At 48.7% G+C, this 22,468-nt stretch overlaps 1 protein-coding gene across 4 annotated transcripts in view; it reads right to left on the bottom strand.

Annotated features, from left to right (window-relative positions):
• PPP2R2B (protein phosphatase 2 regulatory subunit Bbeta) overlaps positions 1-22,468 on the bottom strand; it is a 91,864-nt gene that overhangs the window by 51,044 nt on the left and 18,352 nt on the right. Inside the window, exon 1 of one of the 4 annotated variants that reach the window (XM_068698058.1) lies at positions 10,993-11,192. The exons of 2 other annotated variants lie outside the window; for them this stretch is intronic. In XM_068698058.1, the coding sequence (XP_068554159.1) occupies positions 10,993-11,062 (70 nt within the window). In that variant the 5' untranslated portion in view covers positions 11,063-11,192. Of the gene's footprint in view, positions 1-10,028; positions 10,787-10,992; positions 11,193-22,468 lie in introns of those variants that run through there. One more of the 4 variants, XM_068698059.1, reaches the window with a different exon arrangement.

Below are 22,468 nucleotides of genomic sequence, written 5' to 3'. Positions count from 1 at the left end.
GACCAGGGTTCCTCCCCTGCCTCCACTGGCCCACCAAGCACCTGACGTTATGGACACCAGGTCAGGCAGCAACAGAGTGAGGGTCCCAAGGAAACAACGCTCATTTTCTTGCAGTTTCATGGGGGATGAACAGCCCACACCTGCACACTGCTGCTCTCAGGACACTTTCCTGCAAGAGGCCAGGCTCCATAGTGCTGCCGTGTCCCCGAAGCACCACTCTTAGGGACGGACACTCTTCCTGACAGTCGGTTTTTCCAGGAGCTGCACCATGAGCACCAGAGTACAAGCACTCCCTGTTCTGCACCATCTATCCAAGCAAGTTTAATGGCTAGGAGCCAGGTGTTAAACAAGCTATAGCTTCCCCCAGGTGCTGGTTGGCATCTGGCTCCCATCAGTCTGAGCTCTGCGGTTATACAATTTCATCAGTGTTCACTGAAGACAAAGCGAGTCGGAAGGGCTGGCTCCTTTGCGCTCTCCTGACCTCACTCCCCTTCTCACTTGGTAAAATTTACTAAGCCTGTGAGTGAAGCGATCTGTCATGCTTGCCAACATTGCTCATCAGCTGCTAACTGCTACAAGGCTCACACAGGAATGAATTGTCAATAGCAGGTACTCAATGTTTGGTCAAATGCCTGCGTTTGTCAGGTTGCTTTTCATCAGTCAGATTGCTTTTCCTCCACTCACATAGCCCAACAAAGGGAACACAAGGAAACGCCTAATGACTAACCACCAAGACTGCACTGCTCGTTTCAGGAGCCCGGTAACACAGCCATGAGCAGGCAGGATTCTGAACGCAGCCCTTGCACTGAGCTTTAAGCTGGCCGCGCAGTCAGGGGCTGTCAAAGCACTACCCAGAGCATCGGCACCTGTGCACCATAGGCCCCTCCAAAGCTTGCTGCCAGCGCTCTGCCACTCAGGGGCTCAGGAAGGAGCAGCACCACCTGGAGAGGTCCAAGCACCACCACAGAGCGTGGCCAGGGTGTTGCTCAGAGCGGTGCTGGTTGCAGAACTGCTCTGTCTGAGGCCGTGCATTAAATGACAACTGAAATACATTTATTTTATTATCAATGTGTATGTCAATGTGGACTTCTTTATTAAGTATGAATGAGATGAAACTCAAAAAAACAGACAATCCTGAAGTCTTCAAAAGCCTACAAGACCTTGAAAAATACTATACTTGGGAAACCATGTGCATGTGGCTGGAATCACTGAAGTTACAGCCGAAAGCGCCTATTTCAGGGTATGGCGCTTTTCCTGTTTCCATATTTCTTGGGGAGCTTGTTATCAGTATTTTTGGCAGCTTCCACTTCAATACCCCTGCACTAAAATGAGTTGCAAATCAAACCAGGCAGCCAACAGAATTTTTACATTAAACTACAGAATTATTTAAAATCCCCTTTGAGGATGTTATCACAGGGTTAACACCCACTCTGGCTTCAGATAATATAGCAGCAATAAATGGTAATGTGCACTATGGAACATGATTTATTTTTTGCTGAGCAGGCTTGGCATCTATAAATCTCAGCACTCTTAACATTTAAAGTTGTTATTCCAGTGACAAAATAGACATGAGGGAGATAACAGTCTTTATCTCCATTAACGTTTATTGTTATTCTGAGAATATGGATTCGGACTGATCCAAGGGTAGGAAAATCACAGCAATTTGTTTGCATACTCGGGAAGCTGAGATAATGGTTGTGTTTTATGACTGCACTAGGGAGTCAACTGAAATGCAGGACAGAGGAGATCGAAATGGGAGATTAGTTGTCTATTTTGGTTTCTGGTTTCTATTTTGGTTACCTTTCCATTCAAAGGATCTGATTTAGCGTGGATTTAGGAGAGCTGGTCCATCACACACTACTGAACAGCTGACTTGCTGCACATAAGCAAGTGAGCAAACAGTTTTTAAAAGAAACAAAAAGGCTGCACAGCAGTTCTGTGCAACGCAGACAGTGTTGCAATGGAGGCGGGATCATTCTGGACATACCAGCTGTCTGCAAACAACTCTCTGACCTCTCCAACAGCCCTGGTGCCTGGACCCCTGTGGTTCCTTTAACCTCCCAGGAGGTTGCAATAAGAAGCTTCTAATGTACTTGGCATTTTCCTCTTTCCAAGGTACGTACTGCACCTCAAAGTACTACAACATCCTTTGTAAGCTGACCCTGAAACAAAGTGAGCTGCAGCTACAGTGAGGGTTTGAATGCAGAAACCTTAAAAAGTACAAGACTGAAAACCGAAAACACAAAAAAGACACAGAAATCACAGACACCTCCCCAGTCCTGGGATAATTCCTGCTGCCCAGGCATTGCCTCCTGAAGCATCAGCTGGGGTGTCAAAGCCCCATCCCCCAGCAATTCTCACTCAAGTTAGCTACACACCGAAATGCAACAAAAAGGCCTCAATCCACCCCTCAGCACACTGCACCCCAGCCTCCCAGAGCAGGGGCTCCTCAGGACATTTTGCTTGGAATTGGTGCAACACAGAGGGGGAGCGGGGGGCTCTGTGGTTTCCTCAGTCGCACCCTGCTGTGCTCCATGAAGGTGCCAAGCATCCCTCTCCCTGATCCAGCAGGCCCTCCACCCCGCGGCACAGAGCCGGTGGCTTCCCCAGGCATCCTCCAGAGCAAGCAGCAGCAGGCACTGAGCAGCACTGGGCACCACGCAGCGCGCTCCTCCGGCCAGTGCGAGGAACCCGTGTACGAGCACAGCAACCCTGCCTGTGCAGCACGGAGCCAGGGACCAGGTCAGGAGGACCAGAGAGCTTGGGAGAAGCCTGAGTTTGACAGAGGGAAGGAGTAAAATCTGTATTGCTCATAGGAACATCCTCAACAAACGTGCAAAGCTATCAGGAATGTTGCTGCCACCAGCCTGTTTCACCTGCTCGTCCACATCGCACCTAGCAGGAGGGGCTGCAGCTCGCTCAGGTCAGGACCCAGCTGTGCTGCTCTGATTGTCAGGGGCAAAGCAAGAATTCATCTGAAGCAGTTAATTGCTGGATACAACTGAAAACGTGGCCAGGAATGACACAAGGATGTCAAGGACAACAGCGCCCAGGACTCGCTTCAGTCACCTGCACACTGAAAGAGGTCCCACCAATTTGTCTTTGCTTGCAGAGCTGTTCAGAGGCCAGGGAAACAGCACAAAGAGCAGCAGTACCATTCTGCATCCCTTCCATGGCTGCAGCTGCCATGGGAGAACAAAACCTTTCAAAGACCCTTGAAATGTTTCCTCTCAAGAAATCAGGCTCACAATACATCAGGAGAAAAATAACAACCAGCTTTGGAACAACTGCTCTGAATGCAGACATTGACACTAATGGCTCTGTTACACCTTTGCTGGGGAGGACAGCATGGATGCAAACTGTGCAAAGTATTTCTGACAGTGTATGAACAATGCAGCGTGTCCCCACATCTGGGTTCTGGTGGGGAGTCGGAAGGCGGACCTGCAGCACAGCACCCCACTGCTCCGACCCAGCGGGTTAGCAGATGTACAGTGGCTGGGGCCAGGCACAGCAGGCTCAACAGCCGTGGGTTTGCTCCTGTCTTGGTGCCCCTGCAGCAGGGCAGGGATGCCAGCAGCTCCCTGACACATGGGGAGGGCCAGAAGCAGCTCAGGTACAGCCGCACAGCAGCGCCCGTGCACGCAGGAGGACGCCGGGAGGCACAGCAGGGCTCCGCAGGGGCACCCAGAGAAGCTGGCCGATGCTGGGGTGCCTGATGCCCGGCTCCAGGCCCTCACGGCACCCCTGGCCCATCCCATCCCAGCACCTCCCTACATGCCCTGTGGTACCCAGCCCCACACCCGCCCCAGCCGCAGCTGGATTTTTGTGCCTGCTCAGCACATCGGGATGAGCGCTTCCAGCTCCCCGTTGCAGCCACACAGCCGAGATGGGGAGGAGCGGGGAGGAAGCAGCTGCTATTTTTAACCTGCCTGATCAGCATCCTGCCACGTCAACAGGAACCTCAGCTCCGCTGCGCATGCTGCTCCACGGGTCTCACCTCCATGCGAGACAGCACATGCCTCTCACAGGGGCTGCAGGAGTCGCCTGCCCACACCTGCCGGTTTCCAGCAACTCAAGCAGCTGGAACTGAGGTTTGGAAAGGATCTCTCCCACAAATGCCCCTGAGAGGGCAATGCATCTGCTTCAACCCCCAGCTTTTAGGCCAGGAGGTAGCTGATGGTTACCTGGTCTGCCACAACACTCAGCACCAAGCCCATGCCACCTGCCGGCCTTCCCAGCCCTGAACCTCCCTATCTCTTTGGGGAGGAGGCATTAAAGCCTTTATGGGTCTGCCAAGCCTTCTGTTCACACAAGTGAGCGCAAGAACACGAGGACCTGAGCAAGGCCACTCTGGGACAGATCAAAGACATTTACTGCACCATCCCGTCTCCAACAGACACCAGGAGATGCATGCACAAGGTGCGCTTCCACTGCTGTTCTCCCACCCTCTGCTAAAGCTCAGCTCAGGGCCTTCCTGAGCCAGAGGCAATCTCTCTGGGTATTTAGCAAATGTTAACAGCTTTTATGACCTTGCCCAGCCCCCTCTTGCAGCCACTGTCCACAGAGGTTGAGTAAACCATGGGAAAGAGCTTCCCAGGTTCACTCCCCTTTACATCACTGCTGTTCCAGGGATGTTCAGAAGTTTCCCCAGCGGAGCTCCATGTGCCTCTGGGGAAGACCACAGCCCTGACACAGCCCCAAGCACACAGCTGCAGGACAGAGCCCGGGGGTACGAAATGCTTTGCATCACCTGACAGCCTCCTGGCAGCTGACAATACAAGCACATCGAGGTCTCTCAGACCTGGAAAGACCACATGAAGAGCCCAACAAGCCCTGATGGAACATCAGAGACCTGCAGAGACAAGGGATCGCTGCAGAAGCTGTCCAGGAAGTGAGCATACCAAAGGGAAGGCGCAGAACAAGGGCAGGCACAGAGAGCCGGGACAGAGGAAAGCCACTGTGCCACCCCCACCCCACCACCACTTCATGAGCCCTACAGCCCCAAGCAGGAACCCAAGGGTCAGGCTGTCCCACGCCAGCACCCCGAGATGTGCCGTCCGGGCACCTCGGAGAGCCCTGGACACCCGGTGCTGGGCCCCCAAGTGGCCAGACCTTGAGAGCCGCAGGGGCTGGGGAACTGCTGGGCTTGAAGGTCACGGCTCCACATCACTGTCGGTGCAGCACGGCCATTCCCAGTGTCGGAGGGAGCAGCTCCTGACCTGGTGTCTACACAAGGGGCTGGGAGATGCCAAGCCACGTCCCCTGCAGATAGTGCCAGCCTGGAAGATGCCACCACCAGTGGCTGGAGCTCCCACAGCCCATCTGCACTGGGTCTGAGTTGCATCATTACCTGCTCCCAGTCCTCCCAGTAATCCTGGGATTACAGAGTCTCCAAGCACATCTATTCTCTCACTAATCCACGGATTAAAGTATCCCAAGCAGGCTTTGACGCAGTACACTACGAATGGCTGAGTTACATTCATCCCCCCGCAGTGATCCCTGGATTAGACAGAAGGAGACACATCCACGGGTCCTTCAGACCAACAGGACCACAGGCACAGGGAGGGGAAGAGGAGGTCTAAATAAAAAATATCTGTATGAATAAAAAGCATAGGGAACAGGGACATGTTTCATAATCAAAGTACTTATGTGATAAAACTACCACTTCAAGGAGGTTCCTGGATTAATCAAATCCCAATCCAGATGATCCTCAAATGGCAATTAACATCATTTGCTACAACTAAAATACCTGGCAGCTCTCAGCTTGAACCAGGCACGTGGTGGAAAAATGCCTTACTTCATGCTTTCAAGGGGACTATCCATAGATGGAAAAACAGTCACTGTCACCACCACAGAAAGCTCTTAGCAAATTGACACTGAAAGTGAAAAAGCTTTTAGGTATCTAGCTCAGCAAGCCCCAGCCAGCCCCAGCAGGCAGGCTAATCTGCTTCTGAAGTTCTGTCAGTGCAAAGAAAACGCATCAGCTCGCCCCTGGCAGCCCCCAGCTGCCCCTGCACCACTGGAGGGTGGGGGGAGATGCCCTCAGAGGCTGAAAGTGTCAAGTTTTAATGCACGGATTGCTTCTCTCTCCAAAACAGAACAAAAGAGCCTGATGTGCGATACCGAGGAGGCTGCTTACACATCTGGTGGCTCCTAGGTCCCCAAAGGCCACATCAGGGTGCTGCTGGGGGCTGTCATGTACAGGTCTTTGCGAGGCTGCCCCTCGAGGGCAGAGAGGTGGGCGCCCGGCTCCCTCCTCAAGGAGGGCACACTCACAGCACGCATGACGGCAGGCCAGGGATGAAGGCAGTATGGGGATGACAGAGTGGCAAAGGGGTTACGGCTGGGAGTAACGAGATTAAACTAGGAAAAGGAAATGAAGGCTTAATGATAGATTTCTTAATGGCAAATCTATTCAGTTTCGTAAGCACAGTTCGGAAAAATTAAGGACAACACAAGGGCAAGGCACACGGGCAACAGGTACCACGGCCCTCCGGCCTGGCAGCGCCCCGCGGGGTCTGCCCCAGGGACATGTGCCCCATCGGCACCCGCTGGAGATGGCAACTCCCTGAGGGGGGCCCGACAGCCCCGCGACGTGGCCGGTCGCAGAGCAGCCCACACCATGGGACGAGGCCCTCCCAAGTCCCCCAGCAGCACAACCACGTGGCCACAGGCCGCACCCAGGACCAGCCACAGGCAAGGCCGCATCTTGTCCTCAGAGCTCTGCTGGACAGCGAGCGTGTCCGGGAGGCATCAGCGCCCGTGTCTCTGGACCTGGGGTCATTGCGACAATGCTTACAACTGGAGTGCATGCCACGGAATGCATGCTGCAGACCACTTCTGCAGTTTGCCTGGTGCCTGCAGCATGGGGGGAGAACCCTCGCCCGGAGCAGGCTAATGGACATCTGGGACATGAGGGCACCTCTCAAGCTTCATAAAAGTTTCCTGCACATTGTACCAAACCGGTGGGAAGGAGCGTCTCCAAGGAAAAATGCAGCTGCGGCAATGCCAAGCTCTACAGGCTCTCCACAGGTGGAGCCCCGAAGGACATCCTGCAGCACCAGAAAGGGTTCAGACAGAGCTGGGGAGGAGGAACCCATCTCCGCCAGCAAGACGTCCGAGGGGAGATGTGCATCGCGGCCGCGCCACCAGCTGAGCCGCAGGCAGCAGGGGGGCAGCACCAGCCCTGTGGTACCCACAGCCCTCCTGCCCTGGCAGGGACCCATGTCCCTGGGGCCACGCAGCGCCCAGCAGCCCTGTTCCCACGAGGGACCTGCCACGGGGTGGGGACCGTGGACATCTTGCAGAGCGGGACACAAACACTGCCGGTCGGTGGGCGTGCTGCAGGGCTGAACCGTGACAGCCGCTGCTCCCATCCCACCTGGACCCACCGAGCACAAGAATAGCCAGCATAATTCTCATTAGGGCACAGAGGGGCATTAGCACCGATCCTCCTCTGCTTGGAAGCATTTGACCAACTTTCAGCCATAGAAGGGGCTCAGAGGACCACCAGGTGGACATCAAGGCTACATAAAAATGGGTCAACCCCCTAGTTTGAAGACTTCAGGAGACTGATGTTCTGGGCCAAGCTGCTGGAAACAGTCCAACTTTGGGGTGGGTGGGAGCATGAAGAGCCCTTCAGCATGTCTAGAAGTGGAAGCTGCTCAAGCTTCAAACAGCCTTGACTTGCTCTACTTCCAACAGGGAGCTCAGCAAAATTGCAAATGAAGATGGATTTATGCAGCAGAACAAACCCAGCACATTTCCAAAATGTTCCCCCCTGTGAGACTGCCCATTCTGAGGACAGGCTGTGAGGTCCTGGGCCACCAAACAAGCTCCAAGGCATTGCCCTGGGGTGAACTGTGCAGCACGACCCACCAGGGATATATGTGCACTGCATCTCAGCAACTTAATATTCCCTGGCAACTAAAGTTGAATTTGTACAATGGATGCATTTCCTTCATTAGCTGTACTTCTGAGCGTCACACAAGAACAAGGCATTCAAGTGTGTGCTTTTGAAATACCATCCTCACCCCACATTTGCATAAAAATACCAGACCTATTTAAGTGACAACACTTCACTAAACCAAATTACATAACCCCATTTACTTCCTCAGTTGACACATCACAGACACCTTCATTTCCAAAGCAACTCTATCTTCTGAACAGACTTTGGAAGGATTTTTAACAAAACACGGGTTACCAACCAGATCATTTTAGGAATACGCTGCTTTCACATTTAGAAAAAAAAACTGGAACAAAATTTTCTTCCTTAATTATTTTTCCTCTACACCATACTAACAAGCTCTACTGCTCCAAAGCACATGGAGCCTGTCTCTAGCATAACAACTACATGGAGAATGAGAAGTCCTGTGGAGCATGAGGTGAAATGAAACTCCTGGCCAATACTCAGCCATTAAATATTCTCATGTACCTCCTCCAGTTAAGCAACTGAACAGGGATTGCTCTGACTCAGTAGGCTGCCTACAAACATTTCTGGCTATTTCATTTCTATGGAGAGGATTGCTGTCATTTTTTAGGACTATGAGCAAGGCTCTTCTGAAAGTGCCAGTGCACGACTTGGGGAAATTTACATGGATTATCAGACAGACCAGATCCAAAAGGGCAGGCTGGAAAATCCCCTCCTAGTGCCAGAGGCTGAACTCACTGCAGGCTCAACTCAACCCTTCACCCTTCCCAACCAGGAAAACCTTAGGTCAGCTACATTCCCGTTTGTTATTTGCTGCCTGCTGCAGCTGCCCTGTTATAACACAGCAATGCAAGTTCATCCTGCCCCGGGGCACGGAGCAAGGCTGTGTGCCAGCTGACTTGGCAGTGCGGATGCTCGCCGTCCTGGCTGTGCCACCACTCTGGAAGCCCCGGCTCGCGCCATCCCACCCAGCACAAACGTCCCTCACCCGCACTGGCTGGGCTTGGCCAGGCCAGCACTGCTGCCCTTCGCCTGCCCGGGGCCCTGCCCTGTAGCTCAAGGCACGCAGGGCCAGACCAGGGCCTGGGTGCCAGAAACCAACCAGCACTGGGGTGTCACCGCCACTGCCTCTGCTCCTCGTCACCTCTCAGCGCTTGCACTTCAGCTACACACAAGCAACACCAACTTGTGCGTGGTCTTCTTGTGTGGCTCACCAGGCATCCAATGTTTTCCATTACTATATTAAGCTGAGGATCTTTCTGCTAGATAAGTCCCCTTTAGTGATGTCCTGGAGTCATAAAAATCCCAAGATCAGGTCATATGTTAGCTTTCTCTACAGCCTTTGGAGAACGAAACAATAAGAGGAAGACTATTCGGCTACTAATTAAGCCTATCCAGCCTCTCTAGTGTGAAGGCTGCCTTCTGAGTTTCATGTATGCTACTGGGAGAATAAATAATGCTGGAGGGATGGGGGGGCATTGGTTTTCTTCTACAGCAATCGCATTTTTCTCCTGAGGGAAGGAAGCAAAAGGGGCTGTGACAGAACTGCTGTGAAGCCAGTAGCACTCCAGCTGTCAGGACAGCGAAGGCAGACACTGCCCTGTCCCTCCATCCCTGCCAGCATGGTGCAGCCTGCCTCTTTGTGGCAGTCTGTGGCGCCGTGTGCAGCTCACAGCTCACTTTTCAATTCCTGAGCTGAACATGGCCACACCAGCTCCTCCACTCCTCGAGCCATTACAGGAAATTCATGTTCCAATGCACCAGTGGCCAGGCCCTATGTGCTCAGCTGGGGGTGTGACACTCTCCATGTCTAACAGTTTTGGCATCTCCTCACCTCTGCAATATACAACTCAGGATACACATTTCTTCATGCAAAGGCTTGTAGGAAAAACAGCCCTAAGACAACTAGTTAATTTCAGTAATAACAATTACACTAGTATTTATCATATTTTCTGACCTTCCAACACCTACAGTCACAGGCTACTTGCAGAAGTCACTAATACAGTCATAATGAAGCATATTTTGAATTGTGACTCCGTGCCCGCCTCGCAGCCCTCGAGCCCTTCCATTTAGCACAGCAGCCGTCACAAGCACTCACCCTCGCATGGCAGCAGCAACATGGGTGCTTTGTTGCAGTCACTGACCCCTCTGCTCTGTACCGGCCCTGCAAGAGCTCTTCCCTGCTCTCATTTCTCAGCGTGGAAAACAGAGGCAGCAGGACAAGGCAGGAGGAGCCCTGGGCTCACCTGGCTCCCAGCACCAGCCATGCCCCCGCCATGACAGCGCCCCGAGGAAACAGACACAAGCCAGCAATAAGCAAACACGCTTGGGGATCGCCGAAAAGGAGCAGGAGCAGGCTGCAGGGAGAGGCTGGTTCACACTCACAGGCTTAGCTCCGAGCTGTTCCTGGCAGGGGCCCCAGCCCCACTGTCCCCACTTCAGCTCCCTGGTAGAGGAGCATCTGCTGCCCTTCCCGAGAAGCACGGAGACTTCGGGTGTCTCGGGAGCGCAGCGAGGAGAAGGACCGGCACCGATCAGCAATGCAGCACGGCCAGACCGTTCGCTGCAAACGCGCAATTCTCTGACTCGCATACAACTGCAGGAGCAACGAGCCAGATTTTGACTTCGGGTCTCGTAGCATCCATCCACCGAGGGGCAGAGCTGGCTGAAACCTGGGGGTCTCTCGCGTATCCAAGATGTCAGACCTCACCCGCAACGCCGGATCCGGAGAGGATCGCGACCCCAGCGGGAGGGCACGCCGCGAAGGTGGTGGAAATCCACCGGGTCCGGCGTTGCTGAGTCACCGGAACGGGTTAACCGAAGGCACGGCCCGGCCCGGCCCGGCCCGGCCCGCAGCCCCCCGGGAGGGATCGACCCCGCGCCCCCCGCCCGCTCCTCCGGCGGGGAGGGAGCCGTGCCCGGCCCCGAGCCCGAGCCCGAGCCCCGCCGGGGGAGGCCCGGGGGTGATGCCGGCGACGCGAGCGGCGCGGGAGGGGGCAGGGGAAGGCAGGGATGCTGCCGGGGGGCGGCCCCCACCTGCTGCTGCCGCCCCCGGCACTCACCTTCCGTCGCATAGCTGTGGTCTCGCAGGAAACTGCTGTTGATCTTGCGGGTCTCAACGTCCTCCTCCATTGACGGCGGGCTGGCGGGCGCGGGGCGTCAGCAGCCGCAGCCGCGGATCCATCATCCCCCCCCCCCCCCGAACCCTGCTCCGCGGCGGCCGGCCGCGAAATGCGGCGGCGTGGGGGGGGCGCAGGGGCGGTGGAGCCCGCTGGCTCCTCCCATACGGCACGGCTCGGCACGGCACGGCTCGGATCGGATCGGATCGGAGCGGCGCCGCCGCGCTGCAGGGCGCGCCCCGGCCGCCCCGTCGGGCACGGCGCGGCCCCGGCCCCGGCCCCGTTCCCTGCCCCGAGGATGCTCCTGCCGCGGCGGAGCTGCTGCCTGAAGGGACGCAGGGGCCGGGAAGCCAGGAGGGCGGAATCGGAGAATCACAGAATCAATCATCTAGGTTGGAAGACACCACCACCATCATCTAGGACGGCCCCGCGCGTCCCGAACACAAACGCCCCGGCGGTCCCACAGCCGCCCCGGGGCTCAGCTCTCACAGGGCGCTGCCACGGAGGGCGGTGGGGATGCTCGGCCGCCAGGGACATGAAGGTCAGCGCGTGTCGGGGCACCGGCGACGCCTGGAGAAGAGCACGAGCACAGGAGCCGTCAGGGAAGCGAGGGTCCTCATTTTCAGCACACACCTTCGAAAGGACAGGCTGTATTCTGGACAAGACAGCTGGTGCACTCAAAGGGAAATATTGCTTTTTGGCAGGGTTTTGTGTCTGGGTGTAGGCCTGAAGGGTGTAGGCCTTGCCACTGACCAAGCCACTGGCAGAGGGAAAAAAAAAGTCACAGGGGCGATTTCCCCCGACTCCACCTCTGTTAGCTGCCACAACCAAACTTGGAGGTAAAACCCACGCATCATGTTGGTACACAAGACCCAAGATATTGCCAGCAAGGCAATGATGCGTGCCCTAGGAACCAGTGGGGGGAACAGACACGCCTCCATGCTCTCACACCAGAGCAACCACCAACCCCCAGTGTCCCCTCTGCACCCAGCTCTCTCCCACCCAGACTGCTGCTGATGGGATGCAGGTGCACAGACACAGCCTCCTGCAGTCCCTCGGGCCCTAGCCAGGTCATTCACCTGTGCTAGATGCCAAAGAGCATGGGGACAGGCCCCAGTGCAGGCCCTGGTGCTCCTCTCCACTGCATGCCCAGGGCCAGCGCAGTGGCCCCAGCACTCTACAAGCCACAAGCCCCCCACAGCTCCACCCCAGAGCTCAGTGCAAGCCTCGGCAGAGCATGGCTCCAGCACTGCACAGGAGCTGCCTTGGCAGCTCAGTGCCACATCAACAGGGAGCATCATTGTTACTGGGATCAGAGGGAAAATAAGGGATGCAGAAGGAATGGACAAAGATACTGGATTACACTGTAAGATACAGCGCTGCCATTCGACATCCCTTCCTAACCGTAGTATCATAATTAAAATCTCATTGGCAAGGTGCATGGCTTTATAGCCTGCATTATTCTGCTGAGATGGCCCTGCCTCCTGGGAAGCTGCTTATATTCAGGGGAAGTGCAGGAGACAGCACTTCCAAGCAAGAAGGCTCAAGGACTCTGATGCATACATTGTGTGTGCAGGGCTATGCACACCACTGCAGCACGCCTTTTGAAGGACCACGTGGATCCTCACATGAGCGCTACTGCAAGACAGGGGAGAAGCTCTTTCTGCCCCATGTCATGACTTTGTTAGGAAAGGTGAATTCCCAGGTCCTCAGCTGCCTGGCTCCCCAGGACCATTTCTGACTTGCTTTTATGTGAAGGCTGATACCAGGTGTTGTAAAACTGCCCCTCAGAGAGCCCTGGCACTTACTGACACACATATATAACTTCATGGATTTGTCAGCCAACCACACCACAGGCCTTTCATTAATACTTATGTGACAAGCCACCAGCACCTCTCAGACAGGCCTGAGTCTGAAGTCCACATGCCCAAAGTCTTTACTGAATTCTTTTCGATTATGAGTTCCTTAGTATAATCACCAGGCACATTTTCAAATTAGGCAAACGCAGTGTATTTGTGGCTGATGCTGTTCTTGGTTGTATGGGGTGGGACACACAGGTCAGTGTGAATTCACCCGTGACAAGGCACAAGACCTGGCCATGGTTTCACAGTAAAGTCTAGTAATGTATTTACTCTCTCACAAGCCAGGAAGCAGTCATATCATACATTAAAAAAAATAAATAAAAAAAATAAAAAATCCATGTTGCTGATAACTCCTCGTGCTGTTGTACACATTGCAGCAAGGGAAGGGCACATGACCCAAACACGGCACACCATGACTCAGAACTGCTGCTGATCCTGGGCAGGACAACTGACACTTCTGCGCCTGTATTCCCCTACACATACATCTCCTACCTGTAAACGGAAGATAATGGTACTAGCCTCCCACAGTAAAAAAGAGAAGGAAAACAAAGACAGAATACACACCTACACACACACACACAGAGGAATCTGATTATCTCTTCCTATGATGTGCATTTGCCTGCAGGTGTGGACTTGTTTGGTTACTCACATTCTGTGTAAGATACAGGAGCAATCTAGCTTAAACAATCTCAACTCCAGAAAAGAAAAATAGTCTTTCAATAACCAAATGTTAGTGTTTTATATCCTCCCTTCAAGTCTTAGGATAATATGTCTCAGTCAAAAGGCCATACCCAGTTGAATAAAAAACTCCTGCAATGCTTATGAATATTATTATGAAACAAACAGAAACCAGCAACTTCCTTCCCTTTCTTTTCAGCAGGCTCTCTTCAATGTATTTCTATTTTAACATGTGCCATCTCTGTTCTCCTTTATTAGAAAGATCATTCTCACCATTGTGCATACATTATAATTATGAATTTGTAAGTTCTGCAAAGTTTTTCAATACACCATATCATTTACATGTAAAAACATCCACAAGCCACCTGTTTGTTATGCAATGTGCATAGGAGCTGGATCATGAAATCCATTTATTCTCAGCTTTTTAAAATCCAGGAATGAACCTTCACAATAACTAAAAGCATTAGCTGTCCTAAGCAGGAATCCATTTGCAGATTAAATTCACCAAAGGTCAGCTTGTAGCTGCCACTGTTTTCCAACCCCCCAGGTGTCAAAGTATGTAACATGGTAGACATCTCTTGAAGAGCCAGGACACTTTCCACTCCACTGACTTTTGCTTCAATTAGAATAGGTTTAAAAGCCCCTGTGCACAGGTTTCTGTGGGACCTAAGCAGTGTATTAATAATAATTGAATCAAACCTCTGATTTTATTCTCAGCATGAAACTTGCATGAAGAGCTTCCTTCACTTCACTTCATTTATTTTACCTTCACATCCATCAGCACTAAATCCATTTTCCTAATTACTAGTCCAGGTTAGAATGCTAGCTTCATTTTTTTTAATTATTTTTTAACGGTTTAATATGTTATTAGTTAACAAATTTTCTTTTAAACTTGTAAGATTTCTATTAACTTTGCTCGTGCCACAAATATATTGTTTCCATTCAATCTATCTTGATAGCCATAGTGCAAGTCCTCATTTCAGGCACCAGTGGGAAAACAGGAGTTGATCAGGAACAAGGGCCTTTCACTGGGAGCCCATCACCATCAGCGGTCAGACAGCCACAGCGGTCACCCTACAGCCAGGAGCATCGGATGACCTCCAAAGAAACAGCCTCCTCCGCCAGCCGCTGCCAGCTTCGCCACTCGCTCAGCACCTCTGACCGCAGCTCCAAGCCTGTCTGAAGCCCCTGCACTTGTCCCTGCTGCACCGAGAGCTGTGCTGCCTGAAGCTCCCAAAGTCTTGAAGCAACACCAGGCCCAGCACCTTGGTGGATCAGCCCAGGACTGGAGACACAGAGAGCAGCTCAAGGACCTTTCCTTCCAGAGGACCACAGACACTTGAGCACTTCACAGAAAAGGATAAATACTATTCCCAGCATACAGAGGAGTGCTTAGACTAGTTGACACCGCTTGTTTACGGCCCATGGACCTTGGGGAAGACCAAGGGCACCAGATGCACTGCTCTACAAAACCCATTCCTGCCCAGTACATCAAAGGACATGCAGTGCAGGTGAACACCTCGTGCTGGACCTTCCCTTTTCATCCGCAGACCCAGTGCTGGATGATGACACAGTTACTGGACAGCATGCTAATCCTTTTACTGTTAATAGGATTGTGAAGCTTCTTGTGGATCCCTTATTTGTGCTCTGAAACCATGCCTTCACGGTTCTCAGGCAGTGCACCAAAAAACACACCTATGAACCTTAATTTAGAATGACTTCAAAAAGAGCAATAATTTACTGAATTAGACCAAGATAATGAAATTTGGGAAGTCGAGTTGCACATAAAGTGTATGTTTCAAATCTCCCTTCCAAGCGACATAGGGTCAGGACCTCAGGGCAGAAAAGGAAAGAATCAGTTCATTGAATGCAAAGTAGGTAGAGACTTCTGCCTCCCAAAGGTCATAAGATAAATTGATTTGCTTTGCTTTCACCCTTGCTATGTGTTATTACTGGTACTCATTGTACATGATTAACAGCACACCAGTAATGAGCACTGTCACATCCAGCCACGGCTCGGGGATTATCTGCTCTTGAAGTGTTTTCTCACGTATCTTGAATTAGACTGACCAGTTGCTGTGACATTTTAGCAGGCCCTTCTTAGTTTTTACCCTTTCCCTACCATGTATTTTATGCCAGGGTCTGAAGAGAGCCTCCTTTTGGCCAGTTTACTACTTTTACCCTGTTTTCAACCAGCCACATCCAGTGCCTATTACCAGTGCTTCTCACTTGTGTTTTTTTTCTTGACCAAAGCTCTGCTCAGCTACCTGATGCATTGTTGGATGGTATAAATGCTTTCCCACAAGCTGCTTTGTAACTGTTGCTCCAGTTATGTACATGCGATAGCACTCTACACATCTTTAACACTTTCTGCTACTTTTCACTCTTGGGGGCTGTTACTTAATTGAGATTCCCTCTCTTCGATGTCACACAGTGCAGGCGCTATAATCTCCCCCTTTCACAACACATACATACAGTAGGTATCTTAAACGCAACCTTGGGGAACACCTTTGTGTTACCAGCATTACAATAGTGCCTATTATAATAATTACATTGCTTTTACAATTACTTTGTACATACAAAAATAACTACAACTGAGCTAGTGAGACACTTTTTTTCAATGCAAATGTATTATGTGGATGTTTCTTAAACAGGGGGCCTTGATTATCCACTGATTATTCCACAGCAACGTGACTTATTTTTCTGCAGCTCAAATCCCTGTTATGGTCCTGAGAACAGTCCAATGCCACTAGGTGCCACAGTGATGCCATAAGCAGCACAGCAGCCTCACGTAGGTTTGGGTGGATTTCACACAAGTTTCAGATGGCAGCAGCCTGCTGCATGGCTGTGGCGCAGCCCAGCACTGGATGCTAGTGATCAGCCTGCTTGGCCACGTGTGCTCATTCGCTCCTACCATTCTGGATTTCCACAGATAGGGATAAATCCTACCACCAAGAGAACTCTTCAGTGCAATTGCCCATCTAGGCAGATGCCACTCCATTTTTACAGCCACTTGGACCATTGTCACTTAGTTACCTGTACGAAACATTTCTCTTATCAGTGTCTTGATCCTGACCAAAACCAGTAAGGAGGTAATGGGTCCGGCTCTTGGCCATGTCAGTGAAAGTCTGCAGAAATGCTCCTGAAGCAAAGTCGGTGTATGACTGCAGTGGGTGGGACACCTGATGGCTGTCATATTTTAACTGTGGAACCTTTCCCGCAGTATTACAAAGATACTACAAAGAGCTGAAAAATAAGGAGAAGGGGAAAGACTTTCATGAGGGAAGCTGAGCTCCTACCACTGCACAAAGCACTGCACAGTTACCAGGAGACTTTTAAGGATGCAGTAATGCCTAGAGAAGAGTGGGTTTGGCTTTTGCTTCCACTTCCTGTGTTAGCACAGCACCCAAGCCAGAAGTTCAGTGACTCTTGTATCGCACCTACGTAACCAGAGGCAGCTTGAGGTCATCACTGCTGCTTGCCCCCACTTCTCCCCACACCAAGGGAACAGCCCCAGTACTGCACTCCTCACCAGGGCTGATCCACTGCAGTACCAAGGGAAACAGCTCCTTGCAGAAACATGGCTCTTCATCCCTAGCCTTCCCCCAAAAGCTGTTTAGATCTTTGTACAGCCATCTCATCTGAGACAATGCTGGTGGTAAGTTTTCAACACGGGAGGTTGATGTCAAACACATCTTTTCTTAAAGCCAAAATACCTTCATTTATCCAATCACTCCTTATCATGCAACAGATCCCTAAGTGTGAAACTGAAATGCAGACAAAGCACTTCCAGGACAAACGTAAGAATCATTTCTTCTTTTAAATTATGGATAATCTAGCCATAACACACATTTTTTCTATATTAGTATTAAATTATATTATTGAAGAACACATACAGTAGACCCAAAATGGAATGAGAATATTTCATGAGAATCAAAGACTTCAATGTCCTTTAAAGGATACAGTGTGAACTCTATCACATGTTGCTCACATCAGAGATATAATTAGCTTAAATACTTACACAGTAAATAGGATTTTCCATTTCTCAAGATTAAGGCCACATGCTATAGCATCAGTGCACTAGAACTAGTTGAGCCTAGTTTTATCTAAGGAATAAGTTTGTACTTGAAAGCAGTTACTCTGAGCAGCACTACAAATTAGGCATTCTGTTGTGGTTGGGATGATGTTTTTGTTGCTGGTTTGTTTGTCATTGTTTTTAAAAAACTTCAATAACAAAACCTGCTGCACATAATAGTGGAACAACAAAAACTGATTTGTCTGGAAATAGCATTACAGGATGCAAATACTGAAGGTCTTTTGGGACTTGGAACACTATATACCGCGTGTGCAACCAACATGCACAGTACCTTGTAATGCATAAATACTGGCTCCTTGCCCCAAAGTGCTTTCAGTCTACTTCAGTGAAACATGACACAAGGGATCAAAAGGATGCAAGATGATACTGGAACATTGTTCATAAGATAACGATTATAAGAGGTCTAAGGCTGAATAATTAAATCTAGTGAGCCCAAAATGTAAAAATAAAGACAATATTTTGTTTCTTGGATTTCCCCATTAGTTTACTTCCAGTTTGTGGAGACAAATCACTATTTTAATTCCACTGTATTGTACAGTGATACAATTCCCAATATGCTTTAGGTTTGGTCATCATACAGGAGCATCTGCACGTGCATTTGAGTGGAACAAATAATGTAAAGTTATATTGAAAGATAATCAGATGATCCTCAAATAGCTGCACACTTCAGCTGTGTGCACCCTTCTTTACCCACTGCTCACAAAATGTAATGAATACAGGCTGAGTTTTTCCACATGAACTTTAAGGACTGGATGCTGCAGGTGTGTACTCATGTGTCAACTGGCTTCCAAAACCCATTTCTCATTCACCATTCATCATTCTCCTGCTTAAAAAAAAAAAAAAAAAAAAAAAAAAAAAAGTCATAAAGCCTAAAAAAAAAAAAAAAAGTCATAAAGCCAATGGCCAAAAAGAATTCCACAGTGTGAAGATGACAATCACACATTTTAATAATAAAGAAAACAGGAAAGCTACCAAATCTACCAAATAGCCAGTAGTCTGTAAACTGCTTAGCCATCAGCTGTGTGATCAGAAGCAGCAAGAAAAGGAGAAACTGGGATTCATCTGAATGCAGAAAAAAGGCAAAGTTTGTCATGTAATGTATTTATATAGAGCACTCAGATGCTTCCCATGTATCCTGGGATGAGATATTATTTGTTAGAATGACTACTTAGCATTTAAATATGCAAGACTTTATATAGCCCCAAAGGTGGATTTTATTTGAAAGGATGTATGCTAATAGGAGACTCCAACACATCTAGGTCATTTTGAATCATATATCCTGAACTGCAATTACTCCACTGCCTTCATTTAATTTGAACATGGAATACATCAAAAAGTAATGAAATTGTGGTATAAATTAAACTTGGCTACCCACGTCTTCTAACAAGCACAGCAAGCTTTACAACATTGCAACACCTAGCGCTAGGACTATGACTTTATAAAAATCATTCTTCTTGTCCTTAAATGTCATCTAGCAGCAGAAGTGAGTAGTACACTTGGATACGGCTTAGCCATCCTTATAAAATTGAGAGCACACAGGCTAATCAGTCAGATAGGATTAATTCCCCAAAGAAAATTATACTGCATGTCAGGCAGAGTTTTGACCAGTATAAGGATTAATTTAAGTTCTGCAGGCATAAGAAGGATGGTTCTCCAGCCACTCTGGTGGAAAACACAACATTGGGTAAGGTAAAAATAAACCAACTGCTAGCTGCAATACTGAAAGACAGACAACCTAGATAGCCTGTTGTACCTATCTGCAAGTTGTTATCTACTTGTTGATTATTTCAAAATTCAAAGGACTTTACAAATTCTTAGCAATACTCTAAAAAGTTAAAACAAATATACACCTTGCTCCTGCCTGCTGATAGCCATTTTTTTCTCTCAGCTGTCTCAACAGAAGGATAAAAAGTCTATTGGCAATGTACCACAATAAAATAAAGTTTGAAATTCAGTTCAGTGCTGGAAAGCTAACACAGCCCCACTCACGCTTCATTTAACACAGAATGTATTTTAAGCACAAAACTATTTTGGTATGGGAAAAATCACAACAAGTCATCATAACATACTCTGATTCATCCGCCTCTTTGGTACTGTAAGGCCACGTTGTTCTACGAGAATGGCTGAGTTGTCACAGAAGATGACAGCTGTGGCATTTAGTGTGCATGTGAACTTCCTGCCAAAATATGGATGAGTGAAGAAACCAGTAAAGGAATGCACTTGAAAGGAAAGCAGCTCCATGCCTTGGCACTGCATGCTGGCAGGGGTGAAGCCAAACAATGCTCACATCACACCTACATTTGCATATCATTGTTACCTCCTATAAAATTAAGTCCTTCAGAAGAGAACCTTTCAGCTTGAATTGTGGTCATGTTTGAAGTGCCTGAGCATTAGTGGCAGGTCAAGAAACACTATGCTTTTCCTGTTCAACATTACTTACATGCATATGCTCCTAAATTCAGATGGTAGTACTCCTTCTCCGTGACTCAGAGCCGCAAACAGGGAACAAGAAGTGACAGTCAGCAAATTCAGCCGTCCATGGCTTCTATGGGCACATGTGGGCACAGATACAGCCCTATCATTTGTTCCCACATTTTCACTTCATTCATTCTCTGGGAATGCATGAAATCAAACATTTGAGTTCTGCGATTATCCACCCCTGACTATCTGCTTTTGGTGCTGTACCTCTTCCTCAACAGGACTCCAATAAGTGCTTCCAATAAAGATAACAGTTTGGGGAAAATGTGACATTTAGACTGATTAGTGTTCCCACATATTTTACATCCTTTAGAGCTTTGTTAGCCATGAGCACTGGTAGCAGGAGGGACTGTTCTTTCATAAAGGAAAAGTGAATCCCTCTTTTTCAGAGTCCTAGCATGAGGTTTGCAAGTGACTAAAGTCTCACCTGTGAAACTCAACCTTGCAGTTTTCCACACTGATCTGCCACCCTCTCACTATTTCACAGGACAAGACTGCTTATGTTTATGTTCTTGCCTTCAGTTGTATCACAATAGCTCTACAAAATGCCTGCATTCCTTGGCATGAGAAGTTTTCTTTCCCATATGGTACTCAGTGTTTGTACTGTTACACCTGGATTTCTACTTTTAGAAATCTCCAGAAGGAAAGACAGGATGTGAATATTAAATAAGGATATAAATGCCCTGGAAGAACATCACAGAGAGGATAAATATAGAGAATGTTTTAGGACATTGGCCAGGTCTATTCTCTCCTTACACTGAGAGGCCAATTTTTAACGAGAGAAAGTAAAAATTGTGCTACTAGAGAATAATTACAAGCAATACCTTGAGACCACAAAAAAAAGACACCATGGGGAGCCTTAGAAGTCTTGTACGACTTCTCAAAATGCTAACATTGTAAAACTAATATTTGTATGTCACTAGTTTTTACATCTAATCTACCTCATGTCATTTGATAAAACAAACCTGGAAAATAGTTAATTAATAAAAGATATCACGTTATTGTGCCTTATTAACGTTCATATAGTAATTACAAAAAACACAAATCCATCTGTTAAGTAGTCAGCAAACAAGACAAATGACTGTGTTATGTTAAACAGATTATAAAATGCCTCAGGGAAGGAAATCTAATAGCCCTGACCAAATCATGAATCAAGCAACAGCCTACTCTACCACATGGGTTACACATGAACATAAATACATGCGTGTGCTCATACACCATACTCAAAGCCATTTCCTGCATTACATATAGTAACAATGTAAGCAATGTGGTCAGAATGACATTATGTATAAAAGAGTTTACATTGAAACATGATAATGTGATCATTAAGATTTTATTGTCCTTCAAACAAGGCATTTCCTAAAACAGACAGCTATCCCCACCAAGATGAGACTGAAACAATATGCAAAGTAACATCAAATCCAATTGCCCCAGTCCATATGGGAATACAGTTACTTTAATCCAATTTAACAAACAAAATTAATTTTATTCTTGTCATGTTTTTAAATGATTTCTGAACATTTAAAGGAAGCAACATTCTTGCATGAAGAGTAATTGATTCATTAGCATGAGCACCAACAAACCATTAGTACGTTTTCTGGACATTCAGCATAGTACTGAGGCATAAAAACACTGAGCACACTGTTCTTCATTCTGTACATGTTTGAAATTGTATGCCAGTTTGTACATAGTCTTGCCACAATTATTCACCTAAAACAAGTAATTGCACTAATTAAAGAATAAAGGCATTTGAGTAGCGCATTTCATATGGTTATCATGAGTTCCCGTATATTAGCAACCCATTCAACCTAACCTGTAGCAATACACACCAGTACTGCTGCAGAAGGATGTCCTGAGATAAGAGATTACATACCCAGCTCCTCCCCAGATAGCCAATATTAGCTCCTACGGGTCTTGGTCTCCCATGTGCTTGCTCGAAACAGTTTCCATGCTTCATCTCTCTTAGCCCTTCCACTCCTGATTCTCACACCTGACCACAGTCACTTATAACTGACTGAGAAGTCTGTTTTATGTCTATCCACACCCCACAATACATCTGCTAACAGACTATAGCAAAGAGGTTACAATTTTTAATTATCAATTTTTAATTATCCTGACACCGAAATTTACAAGAATAAAATGAGGGTATAACAGCAGTGTTTCCTTCACTCCTGCCCTCAGAAAATGCACCAGAAAAATATGGCCACAACCTTCTATCAAAAATATTCTCCATGGTTTTCTCAGTCATATATGCATGAAATTTCATCAGTGTGAATTTGGTGACTTTTAAGTTTAGACAATCCAG

The sequence above is a fragment of the Anas acuta genome, chromosome 14, assembly GCF_963932015.1.
Source record: "Anas acuta chromosome 14, bAnaAcu1.1, whole genome shotgun sequence".
Lineage (NCBI taxonomy): Eukaryota > Metazoa > Chordata > Aves > Anseriformes > Anatidae > Anas > Anas acuta.
The sequence above is the reverse complement of the archived record's forward strand: the minus strand, read 5'-3'. Positions and strand labels throughout refer to the sequence as shown.